At 37.0% G+C, this 19482-nt stretch overlaps 2 protein-coding genes across 7 annotated transcripts; one reads left to right on the forward strand and one right to left on the reverse strand.

Moving 5' to 3' along the window:
• Positions 1-2706: 2706 nt before the first annotated feature.
• Positions 2707-9887, reverse strand: LOC306881842 (signal peptide peptidase-like 2B). Of its 6 annotated transcripts, none has more exons than XR_013785173.1 (16): positions 9666-9806; positions 8490-8606; positions 8137-8319; positions 7952-8041; positions 7736-7875; positions 7491-7633; positions 7304-7400; positions 7106-7222; positions 6948-7029; positions 6788-6862; positions 6640-6702; positions 6451-6550; positions 5966-6043; positions 5677-5837; positions 5199-5291; positions 2710-4104 (listed from the first exon to the last, which is right to left on the reverse strand). XR_013785173.1 is itself a non-coding variant. In XM_079436168.1 (15 exons), the coding sequence occupies exons 2-15, from the start codon at positions 8586-8588 to the stop codon at positions 3940-3942; spliced, it is 1593 nt and encodes a 530-aa protein (XP_079292294.1). In that variant the 5' UTR covers positions 8589-8669; positions 9666-9754; the 3' UTR covers positions 2707-3939. The 6 variants fall into 6 exon arrangements, 2 of the variants coding, with proteins under 2 accessions (XP_079292294.1, XP_079292293.1); XR_013785174.1 differs by having other exon boundaries at positions 8490-8669; positions 9666-9754; XM_079436168.1 differs by lacking the exon at positions 5199-5291 and having other exon boundaries at positions 2707-4104; positions 8490-8669; positions 9666-9754.
• A 1881-nt stretch (positions 9888-11768) lies between these two features.
• Positions 11769-16408, forward strand: LOC306881851 (death-associated protein kinase 3-like). The gene is made up of 9 exons (XM_079436181.1): positions 11769-11821; positions 12503-12590; positions 13306-13666; positions 14466-14595; positions 14705-14753; positions 14872-14898; positions 15010-15162; positions 15424-15469; positions 15557-16408. The coding sequence occupies exons 2-9, from the start codon at positions 12529-12531 to the stop codon at positions 16088-16090; spliced, it is 1362 nt and encodes a 453-aa protein (XP_079292307.1). The 5' UTR covers positions 11769-11821; positions 12503-12528; the 3' UTR covers positions 16091-16408.
• The last annotated feature ends 3074 nt before the right edge of the window (positions 16409-19482 follow it).

Consider the following 19482-nt stretch of genomic DNA (forward strand, 5'->3'; position numbering starts at 1 on the left):
ACCTGACAAGAGATCAGAGACCATTCCTTCATCCAGAATCACTCAAGACCCTTTAGATTCCCAGCTCCATGTTGATGATGCTTCTCTTCAGTTCACCTCACTCATTTTCTACAGGGTTCAGGTCAGAGGACTGGAATGGCCAGCAGAAGCTTGGTTTTGTGCCCAGTGACTAATGTTTTTTTTTTTTTTTTTCAAACATGGCCCATTATAAGATTTCTAACAGTCAGTCACTTATTGATTTTTTTATCTGTTGGGATTTGATAGAATCAGTGATGCCATGTGTCTAAACAAGATGCCCAGGACCTCCAGCAGAAATATATTCTTTGTTTTTTCTCATTGTGATGGATGATTAAGGGAATTTGGGCTTTGTTTTCCCTCCTATTTATATTTCTGTGAAACAGGAAGCCATGGCTGGATAATTTCATGTTCATAATCACCCTGGAGTGCTCAAAATTGTGAATATGAATGGGAATATACTTCAGAGATATTTTACTCATAAGAATTTCTAGGGGTGCCAATAATTGTGTCCAACATGTATTAGAGAGAAACATTTATTTCATAATGAGATTTTCCCCCATTTTCAGTTGTTTTAGTTCAATGAAAGGTTAGATTTTTGTGATTTAAAAAAAAAACATCCACCAGACATGAGTGCTTGATTCACTCTTTTATCTGGTTCACTGGACTCACTTCTAACTCCAGGCTGTTGTTGAACTGTATTATTAATTTGTATAAAAATTTTATATAATCTATTGTGTGCAAAATGAGCCATACTAAAGTAATCTGAAGTGGCAGGCAGAGAGATGAACAAAAGAAATGACACTTGCAAAAGAGGTTGTTGAGCCTTGGTCGAGAGAGCTCTTTTTTTTAATGAACAGAAGCTGAATGAACCACTTTCAGAAGACTAAAATGATTCTTCTGATCTATGGTTACTGGATGGTTGTGTTGCAATGCCATTGTATAGATCATATGTATTCTAATGTTCTACCCTGTTGAAAAAAACATTTCCTATTTAGGTATGTTTAGTATGCAACTAGCTCCTGACCATCTTAGGACCAGCACATAACCAGTTTAAACCAGCTAAGGACCAGTTTAAACCAGTTCAAACCAGCAGCCATGCTTTAAAACATACTTAACCAGGCAGCATATGCAATTTTTTTTTCAACAGGGTTGTACAACATTCAGAAAAAAGCACCAAATTTTAAGTTTTCAAAAGAACTGTGTCTAATCACTGTGATCTATTTTATTTAATTAACTGCTTGGATTGGAATGTTTCTGAGCTAAGTAGTTCAACACACAAAAGCATTTGTTGGATGAAAGGCTGAAACGTTTCTTGCGTTAAACATACACACGTGGTCAGAATTGTTGGCACCCTTGGAAGGCTGTGAAAATAAACCTGCATTATTAATTCTTTTGAGGTTTTTTGGGGTTTTTAAATCACAAAAATCTAACCTTTCATTGAACTAAAACAATTGAAAATGGGGGAAAATCTCATTATGAAATAAATGTTTTTCTCAAATACACGTTGGACACAATTATTGGTACCCCTAGAAATTGTTATGAGTAAAATATCTCAAGTATATTCCCATTCATATTTACAATTTTGAGCACTCCAGGGTGATTATGAATTCCCATTTCCACCATCAGGGTAATAATTAAGAATTTCCAATCAACAGAAAATTTTGCAAATCTGCCTGGAAGAGAACGTGTGTCTATATTGTCCTAATGCACGGTGAGGAGGAGAATTCGAGTGGCTAAAGACTCTCCAAGGACCCCAGCTGGAGAATTGCAGAAAATAGTTGAGTCTCAGGGTCAGAAAACCTTTAAAAAAAATGTTTTTTTGGGAGGGTTTCAAGAAAAAATAAATCAAGAAAAGAAAATGCTCTCATGTAAACACAACCCTCAGCATATTCAGTTATCAGACACGACTGGAACTTCAAATGGGACTGGCTTCTATGGTCAGATGAAACTAAAAAATGAACGTTTTAGCAGCAAACACTCAAGATGGTTTTGGTGAACACAGAGATAAAATGTACCCCATGTGTACAATGAAATATACTGCTGTATGTTTTATGTTGTGGGCATATATTTCTGCTGGAGGTCCTGGGCATCTTGTTTAGACACATGGCATCACTGATTTGATCAAATACCAACAGATAAAAAATCAATAAGTGACTGACTCTGTTAGAAATCTTACAATGGGCCATGTTTGGATCTTCCAAACGGATAATAACAAACCTCAAACACAACACAAAAATGGGTCAGAGCACAAAACCAAGCTTCTGCTTTGGCCATTCCAGTCCTCTGACCTGAACCCTGTAGAAAATGAGTGAGGTGAACTGAAGAGAAGCATCATCAACATGGAGCTGGGAATCTAAAGGATCTGGAGAGATTCTGGATGAAGGAATGGTCTCTGATCTCTTGTCAGGTGTTCTCTAACCTCATCAGGCATTATAGATGAAAACTCCTATACTATTTTGGCAAATGGAGGTTTCAAAAAGTATTTAATAAAAGGGTACCGTTAATTGTGTCCAATGTGTATTAGAGAAAAACCTTTATTTCATAATATTTCCCCCCATTTTAAATTCTTATTCTCCAATGAAAGGTTAGATTTTTGTAAAACATTTTAAATAAAAGATGACCACGTGTGTACATTTTGCCAGTAAACATCCTAAGTATTTCTCAACTGATCACACATTAAAACACCAACATAATGCATTAATCCTTTAATATGTGCACTCTTCAACAACTTTTCAAAATCACACTTTTACAGCATATGTTGATCTCTAATTGAGAGCTTCAGCATACATGACTCTGAAAAACCATGACACATGACCTCCAGACATCAGAAGTATTAATAAACAGACAAAATATCTTGATTACAACTTGCCCATGTTATTCCACATGATAACATTGACCCAATAAAAACAAAACACGCTGTAGCCAAGTCGAACAGATTTCAATGAGACAACAGTGCCACATAAACTTCTTAAATAAACCTTATGTACTGTAACTTAAAACTGTTAAATCATACAGAGAATATAATATCAGTGCTTTACACCGAAAAACAACTTTAAAAAGTACCATGAATACAAAAACCTACTATAAAACAGAAGGACTGTCACTCAATAGTTGGGCAGGAAACTGTTCTAAAAAACTGCACTTTTTAAAAATGTTTGCACTTTTTATTTTGAAATCTCAAACATCCCTTCCATCAAGTAAAAGCACATTCTAAATACAATGGTTTCAATAAGCCATGAGCATATGAATATGATCTATTTCAATGCAACTAAAGCAGAATTCACATCCCAAATCAATAAGAAAGTTGTTAAATTATGTGTTGCATAACAGAACTGTGCTTATTTATACAGCATACCATGATATAAACAATCCACAGCATTCGTATCTCAAAACTCAGGATGAAATTAATAAATTCCCAAAGCCTTTGGTTCATTCGCCCCTTATTAGCACCGTATTTTAAAGGATGTGATACTTCAGCGCTGTTGAGACAAGGACAGAACCCGTCAGTAATGCATTATCAACTGGAAGCCAACTAGAAATATTTTCAGTGAGCTGTCTAGAATTTTCTTGACATTTGTTTTCAAATGTCTAGCTGCACTTTGTTTCATTTACTGAAAGAATGTTAATTTACAAAAAAACAAGGAAGAACAAAAATAACACCGAGTTGAGATCCTTGCGAAGGAGATAAAAGCGATCCATTCTGTGCCCTCCTAATTCCATCAAACGTGAACTTGAAGCAAAGTGACTGAAGCACAGCAATTGTTGTTGTGTCTCCTCCTCCAATTCAAAAGACAGTTCAATTTCAAAGGCTTAAAACAAGTGCACTGAGATGTTCATACTGCTCAAGTCTATTACATATATGGTCAGATATATAACTGACTTCAAAAAATGAAAAAAAATTTGCATCCGAGTCTTTTGTCTTTATGTAGTAGATGCATCTGTAAGATGCGGAACTTCCTCCTGTGCTGGGTCCTCACACTGATTGGTTGTTTCAGAGTCTGCCGGCTCAGGATTGGACTGGGGTTCATCTGTGGACAGTCCTGGGGTTTGAGTACAGTTGATTTGTTCCATGACAATGGGAGGCGGCTAAGGACGAAATGAGACACACATGATGAAAAATCAGGAAAAATTTTAATTAAATTGTTAAAAAAAGTTTTTTATTAAATTGTAAATATTTTATATATGCACTACTATTCAAAAATGTGGGGTCAGTACAATTTTTTAAAACACTTTTTTTCATTTGAATAAAAATACTTTTATTCAGCAAGGACATAAAAAATAGTAATCAAGACATTTATAATATGTGACACTGGACCATAAAACCAGTCATAAGGGTCTGGAAAAATCTCGAATCTGAGGGTGCAAAAAAATCTAAATATTGAGAAAATCGCCTATAAAGTTGTCCAAATTAAGTTCTTAGCAATGCATGTTACTAATCAAACATTTATGGTAGGAAATTTACAAAATATCTTCATGGAACATTATCTTTACTTAATATCCTAGTGATTTTTGGCATAAAATAAAAATCGATAATTTTGACCCATAAATGTATTGATGGCTATTGTTACAAATATGCCTGTGCTACTTATGACTGGTTTTGTGGTCCAGGGTCACATATTACAAAGATTTCTGTTTCAAATCAATGCTTACCTACTTTCTATTCATCAAAAAATCCTGAAGAAATTACCTCGGTTTAAACAAAAACACTCAGCAGCAATTATTTTGAACATTTTCAAGATTGATAATAATAAAATATCTTTTCTGAGCACCAAATTAGCATTTGAGAATAATTTCTGAAGGATCATGTGACACTGAAGACTAGAGTCATGACTTCTTCCAAAATTAATAAAAATCTTACCGACCCCTTTTGAATGGTAGTGTATACATACATATAGACAGAAATACCAATCCAATTGCAATTAAAAGCAGAAGAAAAATGTTAGAATCACTTCAGAAGTGAGAATGAGAAAATGGCTTCTGATCTATAACTATAACTGAAGAAGAAAACAATCAGAGGAGATGACACAGATCAGATTCTTCTCATACAGGAAATCACCATAGATTAACTCAAGACCAACAAATCTCCAGGCCGACTATTGGATTAAAAGCTTGAACACTGTTAGCTAAAGAGCCGAGGAAACAAAACATAAGCCGTCTTCTGGCACACACAGATCTCTTACCAGGCCTAAAGGAGAGATCTGGCATTTATCAACCCATTGTGTTGTGAAACGGTGGATTTAACTTGTGTGTATCAGTCCGTAGCACAGCATTTCCTAATAATGTGGTTTAGAGAAAAACATTTGGCTATAATAAATTCAGTCAAACAGGCATTTGTCTAAAGCCTGTAAAATCTCCTTTTACTATGCTGGATCTATGCTGTAAAAGTTTCTCAACATTTTAAACAAACGCCTGTGAAATCAAAGGATGTAGATTCTGTGTTAAGAACAGTTATGCATATTGGAAACGACTGTTTTACTCCTAAGGTTGACACCGAACCCCTCCTTTAAAGAGAAGAAAATACCCACAGTAAAAGTGAGAGCAAAATAAGAGCGGAACAAAAACACGTGGGTGAATTTACTCAACTGTAAGTCTAGTAACTGTACATAACCCTAGAACCTTTCCGACTGCAGAAGGCACTCATATCAAACTGGTATTCACCACAAATCCACTTCCTGTCCAGAACAAAGGCAGCTCCTTGCGCCACAGTGCCACCGCAAGGCTGGTGAGGAGCGTGCAAGGCACCAGGTATAAGAGGGCAGGCTGACCCATCTGCATCAGTGCCAGAGCCACAAATGTGATGAGAAGACCAATGCCGTAGCCTAAAAAAACAGATCAGATTCGCAGTCTTTAAATGAGAGGCACAATGTATCACGCATGTTTAAAAGATACTGAATTAAAGCTTGAAACGTACAACATATCTGAATTTAAAAGGTAGTCAGTGTCTTACCAATAGTGCAGGCCAGAAAGTAAATTCGAGAAGTCTGCATGAGAATGTCAAATCTGTGACAATATGCCACCAGCAGACCTGAGGGAACAAAATATCATTACTAAAATTAAGTACAAGATTACTAAAAGAAAGGAAGAAAAAAACTGAAGGACAGTGAAGTCTGAATTCCAAGAAATCAGATGCAAGATTTTTTGTTTATATCATTAATAAAATATTTTATCAAGTTTGATAAAACCAGAGCCAGACAACCAAGTTTGCCTAATATTGTCATTTCCTTTCAAAGATGTATAAAAATTTCGACAACCAAAACAACAACGACAACAAAAAAAGCTATTGGAAAGCTTACCACGTTCAGTTACCCAAACTTCATTTTCGGCTAAATTAACACTAATTTTGATTTTGGTAGAAAAATATATTTTGGTGCATCACTAAGTTCTTTCCTTTAAATCCTCATCATGCAGCTAATACTGACGTAGTGACATTACCTGGTACCAAGACATCCCCAAAGCCCAGGAGAGAGAATGGCCGGTCACACAGGACCAGAGGAGAAGAATTCAACCTGGGCACTTTCAGCACCATCGGAAGCTAATTGAGACAAAGATGCCAAATTTGACACCAAAGAAATTGCAAATATGTATTTAAATGTATGCATATTCAAAAAAACACCTTCCTACCTTCTCATGAGTAGAGGAATCAGAGGGACCAGTCGCCACCTCTACCATGATACTTTCCCCACTCTGCACAGAATCACATTCAAAAATATACCTAATAATATACAATTCTATTTTACACCAGTTTTAGTAAAAAAACAACAACTCATACCTCAGTTAAGAGTGGTGTTATGAAAACAAAAAACACGTCATACACGAACAGCACCACCAACAGCAGAGTGCAGGCCTACAAAAAGAAGCAATGTATCATCTCCACTTCCTAAATATGTTATGTTGGCAACCAGCAGCACCCATCTGCATTTTAAACTCACCTTGAAAGTTGGCAGCCTGATTGTTTTCAGCATGTAAAGACAGAATGCGATGCCTAGCGCATCCTGAAGTAGCCATGCCCACCTAGGGAGCATGATTTTTGATTAGATACTGTAATAATGCTAAAAGTGTCAAAACCTAAAGTGTTCTCTATTCTTACTGGTCTTCGTTGCGAAAAACTCCCCAAGTGACACTGACTCCTATACAGAAGGCTGAAAGGATCAGCATGCGCACCTGTGGCCGCTTGTGACAGTATGGCAAGTTATTCTCGGGTATCCTGTCAACACACAACAAAGCATTTCCTTCAATTCAAAGCCAAAAAGAAGCTTATCCAGTCTATCTCATGCATATCTCTAACCTGCATTTCCCAAACGGTATCCTTCGGACAAAAGGCCAAAGACAGCTGTACAGACCAACGGCAGATGCCAGACAGAACGTTGCGATAGTCATATACACTGTGAAAGAAAGGGTGAGGAATAAATTAAATCAAGATTAAAATACGGACAGTTTACTGAAAGACGGTAATAACTGATTAATTTATTTACCCAATTGATCATAGAAGAAATACAAGAGCACCAGCATAGAGCAACACATGACCACAAACACACAAATCATGATGGGGGTGACGTCAACTGTCTCCTCGTCTTGTTTCTCAGCACCGTCGTCCCTCTTGTGCTTCATATAACGTCTAAAAGCACAAAGATGTGAGTTTAGTTGAATAAATTCTGCAGGCTGTCAGCTTTATCACTAATTTATCTTGTAACCTGTGCCTCAAGGGCACAATTCTTACTTTTTAATGTCCCTGCTGCCAGCCCAATATCCTCCGACAGCCACTGTGCCCACCGCCATCAGGAAGATGAGCACCATGTTGTAGTCCACCACCGGTTCATTGGGCGCATACATGGCCACCTGCCTTTTCTCTCCAAACATCTAAAGCCAGAATTATTTTTTTGTTGTTGCCTTTGTAATTACAATATAATATGCGTTTAAGTGATTCTGAACTTACTTTACTGATTTCCAACATGTCTTTATAGCTTAGCAAGGCCACTGGGATGCCTATCTCCTCATACTGGGACTTGTTGCCTGAGGGTGGAGTCTAAATCATTTCAAACAAGTTAATTTATGTGTGACTCATGTGAAAAAATTTCGACGAATGTTCATGGCACCATTTACGGTGTTATGAGGTGTTACCAGTCTATCTTTGCTGACGATCAGAAGTCCTTTGGCACCATTGATCTGGGCCAATCTGACTTTTTCATAGAAAGTGCAATTTCCTCTCATCACCATTGGGATGCTGTTTGGGAAGCCACCCTCAGGGACATCAGAGGGGGAGCACAGCACAGAGGTGGTGAGATCATAAGTCTGCAGCCGTGCCTGAGGAACACAAAAAAGGGTGAATGAGTGGCAGCTCTGTGATACTAAATTGTAACTGCAGTTTCAGATACAGCAGGGGTTTGTTGGAAATGCTGCGATTGATTTGAAATCCAACAGTAAGAGATCTGGGGATTTCTATTTGTGTGTGTAAAACGTAAATTGCTACTAACTGCTTTACTGAGGTCCTGAGGTAATCGAGCCCACTGAGAGTTGAAGAAGATGCAGTAATCTTTGCCTTTACTGTTCCCCCCATCACTGAAATGTGCCATGCCATATTCACCTAAAACCTGTGAACCAGAGCGGATTGGTTAACAGGTTTGTGCATAAGATTGCTGTGGAAAGAGGGAAACCTTGGAAAAGGGAGAGAAATGCATATGTCTGTAGCAAATAGGTGACATGAACTTGCATAAAGTTACCTATAAAACCTCATAGAAAAAAATGTGAATTATGTTTTCTAATGTATGCAGATGTTTGACCTTCATTTGCTACCTGTTTTTATTTAAATAGTTTGTTTCATTTAAACTTGCAGGACCACATGAGAAATTGTGCTGTTTTTGTTTTAGTGTCACTGAGATTTATTACATTACACCATTCATTAAATGAATAATTTAATCATTTAAGAAGGGCTTAATGTGTGTGTGTGTGTGTGTGTGCGCCATATAGCATATATCTCTCACAGCTCACTGTCACCCACACAAACATATCATCAGGTTAACATGTGTGACACTAAAATAATTACATAAACATGAACCAAATAACATCAAATGTAATATAATACATTACATTATTAATATCATAACAAATGTTGTTCACGCAGGGAATCCCGAAAAAAGTAAGTAATTTGAAAAATGTATATGTAAGTTATTGCCTTATTACTTTTTCCAGTTAATTCATACTTCTTACTAAATACAATTTGGTAAGGTATATATTAAAGTAACGCAAACGAAAGGGTCTTCCGTTAAAATGACTGACATTCCCTATGTAGGCTACAGTATCACTGCTTGGCGCTTGCGCAATAAATAATCAAATGAAAATTAATGATAAACCTTTATGGTGATCCAGCAAAAATTACAGTTTATCGCTCGTTTGATCGGTGTTTTCTATTTGTTTTGCTGTAACAGTGTCTTGTCAACAGAAGCTCGAGAGGACTCGGCCACGCGGCCCCCAAACATGCACGAGCACATCCTACTGAAGTCCACCGCAAGCTAATCGTACGCTAGCATGTAGCTAGTAATCATCGGCAAAAAACGGCAAAAACCCAAATCAAACAAACTGGGTAACGTTACAGACCCGTTGAGGAACCCACCAAAAAAGAATACGGATTGTTTTGTTTTCTTACGTCTTACCTGTTCGATCAAAAGTGCTGCCCAAAGGAGAATTGACAAAAACCGCATAATGCCTGATTGTTGTTGTTGTCGTCTCCCCCATCCGCTCTGCCCTCCTCCGACTCAACTATCAGCTGTTTACGTTTATCCCGCCCACCTTCTGCAGTACGTTGCCGATTCGCTAACTTCGTCCGCTTCCGAATGTCCACTCGTGGCCTATTGGCTTTCGCTCTAATCAATTATATTTTAGCCACGCCTTCATTTCTTCATCACTTCATCACAATGTCTCCATCCAGTTAGGCACATCAAACATATACCTCCAAAAACAGCCAGAAACCTTGGAGTTATGATTGATGATCAGCTCATTTTCTCAGACCACATTGCTGAAACTGCCCGGTCCTGCAGATTTGCTTTACTGGCTACCTGCTCACATAAAATTCAAGACACTAATGTTTGCCTACAAAACCAGCACTGGCTCTGCACCCCTTTACCTAAATTCACTACTTCAGACTTATGTGCTCTCTATAAGCTTGCGTTCTGCAAGTGAACGGTGCATTATTATGCCATCCCAAAGAGGGATCACTTTCACAGACTTTTACATTAACTGTTGCCTCCTGGTGAAATGACCTGTCCAACTCAATCCGAGCAGCTGCCATCTTCAAGAAACATCTGAAAACACATTTCTTCCATCTTTATTTGACTCTCTAACTCTAGCACTCTATTCTAATTGTATTTTATCTATATGTTTTCTTTTTAAAAAAACAAAAACAAAAAACACTTTACCCTTTAAGACTTGCACTCTACACTCTTAAAAATAAAGGTGCTTCACGATACCATAGAAGAACCTTTTTGTCTAAATGGTTCCATAAAGAACCTTGAACATCTGAAGAACCTTTCGCTCATCTGTTGATTGCTTCCATTGTCCTCATCATTTGTAAATCGCTTTGGATAAAAGCGTCTGCTAAATGACTAAATGTAAACGTAAATATAAATGATTTTTTTCTAACTACTTCAATGCATCTTGTCCTTTGTTTTTGTTGTTTCCTTTTATTTTAATAATCAACATGTTTACATTATATTTTATCGCATTATCATATTTAAAAGTTTCTTCTAATGATATTTTGAAGAGAAGAAATAAATAAATTACAATTTTTAACAAAAGAATCAAGTGATTGTTGATAGTATGAGCATCATCTTGTTCCACTGACAGACATTATCTGTACATCAGAATCAGAATGAGCTTTATTGGCCTGGTATGTTTACACATACGAGGAATTTGTTAGTGACAGAAGCTCTAAATGTATAAGAATAATACACAAATATCCAAATAGGCAATGTACAAAACAGCAAAAACAGAATATATAATATAATATAATATACATAAGCATGTTGTCACATGACAGAAGATGGTTTTTAAGGTAACACTGGTGACATATTATTGACTGTCTGTTTTCTCACTTTTCAAAGGTTGCCAAATGTGATCAAAATGACTTTTTTGATGAACTAATGAGATTAAAGCTATTGTTTCTTAATAAACATGAAATGTGAGCTGAAAACGCTTTATATGATTATGTCTAGAATAAATTACATAATTACAGACTCACATATCACAATAATATGTATGCACAAAACGTCTTCATGTTCGCCTGACATCAACATGCAGTAACAGATTATGGCACACATGAAGTTAATTTTATACACTTGCTCAATAAATGAGGATTATTTGACTCTGGCAATGAGGTTAAAATCGGTCCCTAGCACTGTGGATCTCTCTCACTCTCTTGTGTAACACTGATTCACAACAAAAAGTATTTCTTTATTTAGTCTATTTTTGTTCCTTTATTATTAGAATTTCCAGGCAAACTCATTATTTCATTAATTTACACCTTTTTATATGTGTTATGAGTCTGTTGTGGTAACACTGACAAAGGAACAGTGCAAAACAAGCCCACACAAGTAGTTTTTAACTTAGATCAGTGCTAACACCTGGCAGACGCTTAATAACAGGTACACGCATGTTGACATCATCCTGCGGTGACGTCTCGATGATGCCCCTCATACTGAACAAGCCACGCCTCTCCAGAGCGCGTCTCGATGATGTCTCTGAACAAGCCACGCCTCTCCAGAGCGCAGCAACCGGAAGATATCGATTGGCTGAGGAATGCGGCGACATTGAGGTATGTGACAAACTCTCAGCGTTTACTTATTCTGGATAGCTTTGTTAAAGATAACATCATTCATAGCATATAAGAGAAAGTCTTCTATATTTATTCTGTAATGTGTTTTGTGTGTAACTTACGTAACTTGCCGGTGTTCGTTGGTCGTTTCTTTACAAGTTAGCCAGATGGCTACCTGGAAACAGTCAGTGCTTTGATAGATATTTTGTGGATTATCGTAATATGCTTATTTTGGGCTGTGAGACCGGACCTCTGTGTTAAAATAAATGACTGTTGTTCTTGTAGTTATCTTTAAACATTAAAGTTCGAAACATGACTTACAGCATAGCTTTTGAGATGCAATTTTTAGTGTAAATTTGTACTGCACTGTTAAGATATTAGCTGTTAAAAGGTCTATAAAGAAACAAAACAAAACAAAAAGAATTTGTCAACCCTGGTTTATGACTTTAGATAATGACGTAAATAGGAATAGAAGAATGCCCACATTCTGCACGAGGAACTCATTCCCATATCAGTTTAAAATCCAACTTCCTGTGAGGTCAAGAGTAAATACCAAAACATGTGCACTCTAGAAACCATTTATAGTCATTGTAAACAAAGTGTCAAAATCTTTAGTGGACTGAAGACAAAGTCAAAACCATGAAACTAAACTAGGCACTATTTCTGGTCATTTTCTAACAGATTGATTAATTTGAAGTCAGCAAATCATGGCTGGCTTCAGGCAGGAGGATGTGGAGCTGTACTATGAAATGGGAGAGGAGTTAGGAAGGTAAGAGATGTCATTTCCCTCCTTAAAACTCTGTAAAAACTAGTTTAACCTGATTTTAAAATGATCTCACATATAGTGAATGAAACGAAGATTAAGATTTTAATTAGCCTAAGATCTTTAATTATGTAGTTATGAAAGCTCTTTAATAAAAGATAAGTGAATACATCATAGTGTTTGGCCTAGAGTTGCCAATGGAACGTAGTGTTTGTGCTTATCAGTGCAGTGTTGTAACAAACATTATGAGAGTCCTGCAATTTAAAAATCCCCAGCACAGTGACTTAATCATCTGTAAACACAAGCCTGGCCTTTTTTTCTATATATGGACGTGGAGGTTTCTGTGCTGTGCTGCGCTGCTGCAGCATGACATCACTGCTTTACAATGCATATGCTCGCTCTCAGAGCCTGAGAACAGCTGTAGTGCAAATGAGACTACAGATGGGCCTGAGAGTACACATTTTATCTGTGACTTTTTTTTTTTATATATATTTCCTTGGTTGCATCATGCAGCATTTATACCATTTACTTAAACAAGTTACTCTCTAATTCCTTTAGAAAGTACTAGAGCTTGGTTCTGTGGAAAGTACAGTATGTACTTCTGTTCTTATATGTAGTGTATTTTGTGCCTATTCCATATCCTTATCTTCTATATACAATGACATGATTTCTTCTTTTTCATTTCTGTTTTCTCTGTGTATCATTGTACCCTGTTTCCCAGTGGGCAGTTTGCTATTGTGCGTAAATGTAAAGAAAAAAGCACCGAAACAGAATATGCCGCTAAGTTTATCAAGAAGAGACGGCTGTCATCCAGCCGACGAGGTGTGAGCCGAGAGGAGATCGAGCGAGAGGTGAACATCCTTCGAGAGATCCAGCACAGCAACATCATCACCCTCCATGACATCTTTGAGAACAAAACCGATGTGATCCTGATTCTGGAGCTGGTGTCTGGAGGGGAGCTGTTTGACTTCCTGGCTGAGAAGGAGTCACTGACTGAGGAGGAGGCCACGCAGTTCCTCAAACAGATCCTGGATGGAGTTCACTACCTCCACTCGAAACGCATAGCACACTTTGACTTGAAGGTGAGCACTAGGATGATTTGTTTTAAAAGAATAGTCCACCCAAAAATGAAAATTTGCTCTTGCTCAAGCCATCCAATGTGTAGTTACGTCATTGCAACAGATTTGGATAAATTTAGTCAAGTCACCTTTATTTATATAGCGCTTTTAACAATACAAATTGTGTCAAAGCAACTGCACAATATCAAAATAGGAAAATAGTGTGTTAATAATGTAAAATGACAAGATTAAACACTCAATTTTCAGTTAAAGGCATTTTATTATTGAATTCAGTGATGGCATTGTCCAGCTCAGTTCAGTTTAAATATTATCTGTGCAATCAGGTCGACGCTATCGCTGGAAATGAAGCATTACATCACTTGCTCACCAGTGGATGCTATGCAGTGAATGGGTGCCGTCAGAATGAGAGTTCAGACAGCTCCACAAGCAATCCACAGTCCATCAGTTAACATCTTGAGAAGTGAAAAGCTAAATGTTTGCAATAAATCTATCAATAAGGCATTGCTTCAGGCTAATATACATAATCCATAATAATGCTTCTTTCAGTGAAAAAGCTTCATTCACTGCAGAGGATGCATTAGTGAGCAAGTTATGCAATGCTAAATTTCTCCAAATCTGTTCTGAGCAGGAAACAAACTCCTCTTCATCTTGGATGACCTGAGGGTGAATAAGTTTTCAGCAGTTTTTCATTTTGTGTGAACTAGGTTTGCTATTTATTAATGTAGATGCATCTCTCAAAATGTTAATTTTGGGGGAGCATGGAATCATGTACTACAAACATCTTGAATCACTTTGTTTTCAGCCTGAGAACATAATGCTGCTGGACAAAAATGTGCCGAACCCCAGAATCAAGCTGATAGATTTTGGAATTGCTCATCAGATTAAAGATGGAAATGAATTTAAAAACATCTTTGGAACTCCTGAGTTTGTTGGTGAGAACTTGAGATTATTATAACGCTTAATATTTTTAATCCTTATTTATGATAACTTTATTAGGTGTCTTGTTTATTAGGTCTTTGTCATAACTTTTATCCTTTTTAGCACCGGAAATTGTGAATTATGAGCCTCTTGGCCTGGAGGCAGATATGTGGTGAGTCTTAGCTATCAATGATCATTTTAAAATATTGGTTAGTTAATAAATGATATTCAGTTTATCAGTTGTTTATTTTTGCTCAGAATGAATTCTCTTGTGATTGTCTTTCCTGCAGGAGCATTGGAGTTATCACATATATACTGTAAGTTGTAATGTCACATAAATGACTGCATTGATTACATGCATTTTCCACACTCAGATGATGCTGTTTTATTTGCTTGACTAATATTAATACATTCTTAATTGTCTGTAGTTTGAGTGGTGCTTCTCCGTTTCTTGGCGAGACCAAACAAGAAACACTTACCAACATTTCAGCTGTCAACTATGACTTTGATGAAGAGTACTTCAGCAACACAAGTGAGCTCGCCAAGGACTTTATTCGCCGACTGCTGGTCAAGGATCCAAAGTTAGTAAAATCCAGTGTTGTAACAAACTATTAAAAATTATGTAATAAAATAAAGTGCAAGTATTAGATAAAAAAACATACATTTTAAAAATGCGCATAACACAATTACTAAAATTAAAACTGATAATATAAAATAAAAACTATTAGTAAATAATGTAATGGTATGTAATTAACACTAATGTAAGCCTCATTTGTTTAATATGAAGCAAATTTCATTCCTTTTTATTAATATTTAATTTAATATTTGCTTTTAACATTCAGGAAGAGAATGACAATCGAGGACAGTCTCCAGCATCCTTGGATCAAGGTTTGAATGCTTCTCTTTTTCTCCCTCTTGAGTTTAGTCACTGTTTGAGCAATGCTTGACTAGTTCCCATCCCATCCCCTCATACAGGTGATCAAGAGGCGTAACGTTCGACCTGAGGAAAGTGAGCGCAAGACAGAGCGCAGGCGTCTGAAGACCACCCGTCTGAAGGAGTACACCATCAAATCCCACTCCAGCATGCCTCCCAACAACACCTACATCAACTTTGAACGCTTCTCGCAGGTCATGGAGGAGATCGCAGTGGCCGAGGACGGCCTGCGAGAGCTGGAGAAGAACCAGCGCTCCTGCGCTGAGGATGTGGCCGCTCTGCTCTCCATCTATGAGGAGAAAGAAAGCTGGTACAAGGAGGAGAACGAAAGCATCGCTGCAGATCTCAATCAGATCAAACAGGAGCTGCAGAAAGCACAAGCCCTGCGCAGACAGAGCCAGGAAGAGGCCCGTGCCACCATGCTATCGGCCAATGCCCTCAAACGCAAGTTTGGCCGGTTGGAGAACCGCTATGAAGTGCTCGCTGAGCAGATGGTCTCCGAGGTGCGCTGGGTTGAAGAGCTGGTGCGCTCAATTTCAGCTGAAAACGACACTCGCAGCACCAGCATGGCTTGAGCTGCTCTGTTTGCTTTCTGAATGCAGTGACTATCTAATATCTTCGCTTGGTATGTGCAGGGCATATATAGAGTATTAAACTTTGCAATAAGCTTCATGTAAGCCTGTAGAGTTCATGTTACTCCTAGAACAAAAGCAATGCAAAATGGTATTTTCTATAAATGCTTAGTGAGGGTGTGCATGTGTTTCGCCTGTGCTTTGCAGTGTCCTTATGTGATGCTGGTCTGTTACAGTGCAAGCATTTCATATTTTTAATCGTCACCTCAAATATACATGCTGAATCAGTAGATAAAAAAACAAGTTTATTTACAACTCTATTACAGCACTCAGAGCAAAGCATATTAATGTACATTGTGAGTATGCACTACATAGTCCTCAATGAGGAACTGAAGAATCTCAAGATGCCAGTTGCTTTTGTTGCTCTGCATGTCCGCTTTTCCTATGCAAATCGAATTCTAATTTTATGATATGAGACCAAGGAAACGACTTCTACACTTATGATAGTCCTAAATGCTGTCTTGAATGATCTGTACATAGATCGAATATTCAGTAAGCAGCTTCTGTATCTATGAATATGACAATTTAAAGGGACCTAGTTCACCTAAAAATGAAAGTTTGGCTTTTACTTACTCTCATAATGTTCCAATTCCATTTTGACTTATTTTCTCTTGTGGAAAGCAAAAGAAGCAAAATAATGAGTTTTTTTTTTTTTTTCCATAGTATATCGAAACATTTGTGTTCCACAGAAAAAGAAAGTTTTGAGGTTTGGAACAACATGAGGGTGAGTAAATGGTGATAGAATTTTAATTTTTTTGGTGAACTATTGCTTAAACAAGTTTCTTTTGTTCAAAACACACTTCAAACATTCAATTTTTTGTATGTCATTCCATATGTGAGTGAGCATCAGTATCTGGTTGTGCTCATTTATAGTTAAGTCGTAGGGATATTCATATCTGTTTGCTTACAGGACTGTATCTGTTGTTATGTTGTTTTATTTACGATATATTATATTAAGTTTATATACATCAGAAAAGTCCATTCAAATAAAAGAATTGAAGAAGAATATAGAGTTACAGTGTCTTTATTTGGTGTGTGTGGGCTAAGGAATGCACTGGGGGGTGAAGTATAGTGTTTTATAACTCTAAGCATTTGTCAACCTCTTTATCTTAATTTTCAACATGTCTAGAGATGTTGAAAGTCCCAGAGTTTTAATTAAACAAAAGATTTTTCCATCTCCTTTGTAACATAATTGTGTTTTGCTACTCGGATAAACATTTGGATTTTTGGGGTCTTGTAAATGCAACTGTTTACTTTTAAATTTCAAACCACAGGACTTCTATGAATATTCTGAGAACTGAAAGCTTCCTGTGAGATGTGTTGAAATAAATCAACAGTGCATGTCTCTATTTGGCTCTGGCGATGTGAACCTTCCAGTTTTTATGGTCAATTTTAAATTCATGCTGTCATTAAAGGAATAATAAATATTTTAATATTTTTTAAATTAAAGTGTTAATATTTTTTTGCCATCATGTCGTTTTAAATGTATGACTTGCTTTATTTTTTAAATAATGTATCAACTGTTTTTGTCCATACAATGAAACTCAATGGGGTCCAAAAAATATTAAATGATAACTGTTCATTTTGCGTTTTTTCATTACTGCATCATGGATTATCACACTCATTTACGAGCCATAATGCCATGAAGACATAAACTGGATGTATTCTAAAACAGTAATGTATAATTACTTCTCAGAGCACTGATAAGGTCCTTAAAATAACCTTGTAGATATGCTGAAGTAGCTTCCACTCACACCCAGAGACACAGCACACAGCCCAGCCTCAGTGAGCAAAACACAGCTGGTTCAACCCTGATCCAGATAAACTTCCCTCCCTGTCAGACCAGACAGCAGAAGGTCGCATTAGTTTGCGTCTTTCTCAGGATGGCCAGGTCCAGTTCAGCCCAGAACACCTGTAATTGGATTATGGCTCTCCTGGCGCTGTGGTCCATGGTCTCTCTGATCGTCATTGAGGTTTGGGCCACCTGGCCCCTCTTGTCTGGCGTTACACAATGCAGAGCAGAAAGGCCTTAATTGAGAAGATGGAAGGAGCCAAAGTGATGAAGGAAAAAGAGCAAGAGGTCTTAAAATCTGCACTGAAGCTGAGCTTAGAGAACCAGACCAACCAGGCCAGAGGAAAACCAATGCATCTCTAACTGAGAGTCTGCGACTGCGAGTGAGTGTCAGAAAGCGATGAATGTGTGTTGAATCTTTGTACTGAGTTGGTTGGTGATTATGTCAGAGTACCATGGTGTTACTCTCTGTTTAACCACAGTACTATTGTGGAAGAACTGATACAAAGACTGGATTGTTTTTTATTATGGTAATACTGATTTTATTGGATTCCCCCCTATTTTAGATGACCCTAAAGAAAAGTTTTACAGCTTTGGAAAATCAAAAACTCATGTACCAGAGCGAACATGCAAGACTTTTTTCTGAGCTGGCTCAACAGGAGGGTAAGAGGGCCTAAAATGGAAATAGTTTTCATAAACAACCAAAGACGTCATCTGCATGTTTTTTCCATGAGAGCATTATCTGGTTTTTGATAAGGAACATAAATGAATGGGCTGTAAGCATGTGATAAAGAATAGGCTACGATATAGTAACAGTTTCCTAACAATGTTTATCATGACAGATTTTTTCATTTAATTTCAGTCATCTTTATTTTTTAGTTTAAATGTACGGTGGCCGAGAGAGCTCAACACATGCAACTAAAAAAACATCCTCATCAGTTTGACAACACACCCGCTGCAAATGCTCACAACAATTTTATTTGTTTAGTTGTGTTGTCAAACTGATGAAGATGTTTCCTTAATTTGCAGGTGTTTTTTTTATTTGTGAGTGATTGTAAAGATTATAGACGTTTATTTTACAGTGCGTTGTTTTAATTCGTCTCTTTATCCATTTTACAGAGAGAACTGCAAGGTTAATGTGTGAGGAACAGAGGACTTCCATAACAACAGAAAACGCCATCACAATATTGCCCAAACGTCATTTAAACTACAGATATTACACTTTACTAAGTTATGCAAAGACGACGAACCTCTTTGGACCATAGCCTATTATTATATGGAAAGTTGTGTACCGTACTACATATTGAGACATGTGACATATTTATAATAAAGTATGATGAGGATGATTAAAACGATAATTATTAAAATAATAACATCATCATTATGTGTCTATAAAGTTGGGATGACATGAGAATATTTTACTTATTGTTTGTAAAGTAGCCTAAATTTGTATATGAAAAGTAAAATATACTGAAAGTCTTCTTCATAATGAGACCTTATGAGATACTTCCATAGTAAATTAGATACATTGTTGTTGTTGTAG

Source organism: Barbus barbus (genome assembly GCF_936440315.1).
Source record: "Barbus barbus genome assembly, chromosome: 15".
Lineage (NCBI taxonomy): Eukaryota > Metazoa > Chordata > Actinopteri > Cypriniformes > Cyprinidae > Barbus > Barbus barbus.

Excerpts from the sequence above, each read along its gene's own strand:
- LOC306881851 (XM_079436181.1), top strand. The coding sequence starts at position 12,529 with ATGGCTGGCTTCAGGCAGGAGGATGTGGAGCTGTACTATGAAATGGGA. Across the intron at positions 14,899-15,009 it reads GGAGTTATCACATATATACT|TTTGAGTGGTGCTTCTCCGT; the intron begins GTAAGTTGTAAT and ends AATTGTCTGTAG. Across the intron at positions 15,163-15,423 it reads CTGCTGGTCAAGGATCCAAA|GAAGAGAATGACAATCGAGG; the intron begins GTTAGTAAAATC and ends TTTAACATTCAG.
- LOC306881842 (XM_079436167.1), bottom strand. The coding sequence starts at position 9,713 with ATGCGGTTTTTGTCAATTCTCCTTTGGGCAGCACTTTTGATCGAACAG. Across the intron at positions 7,223-7,303 it reads ATACCGTTTGGGAAATGCAG|GATACCCGAGAATAACTTGC; the intron begins GTTAGAGATATG and ends GTGTGTTGACAG. Across the intron at positions 7,030-7,105 it reads GTTTTTCGCAACGAAGACCA|GTGGGCATGGCTACTTCAGG; the intron begins GTAAGAATAGAG and ends CATGCTCCCTAG.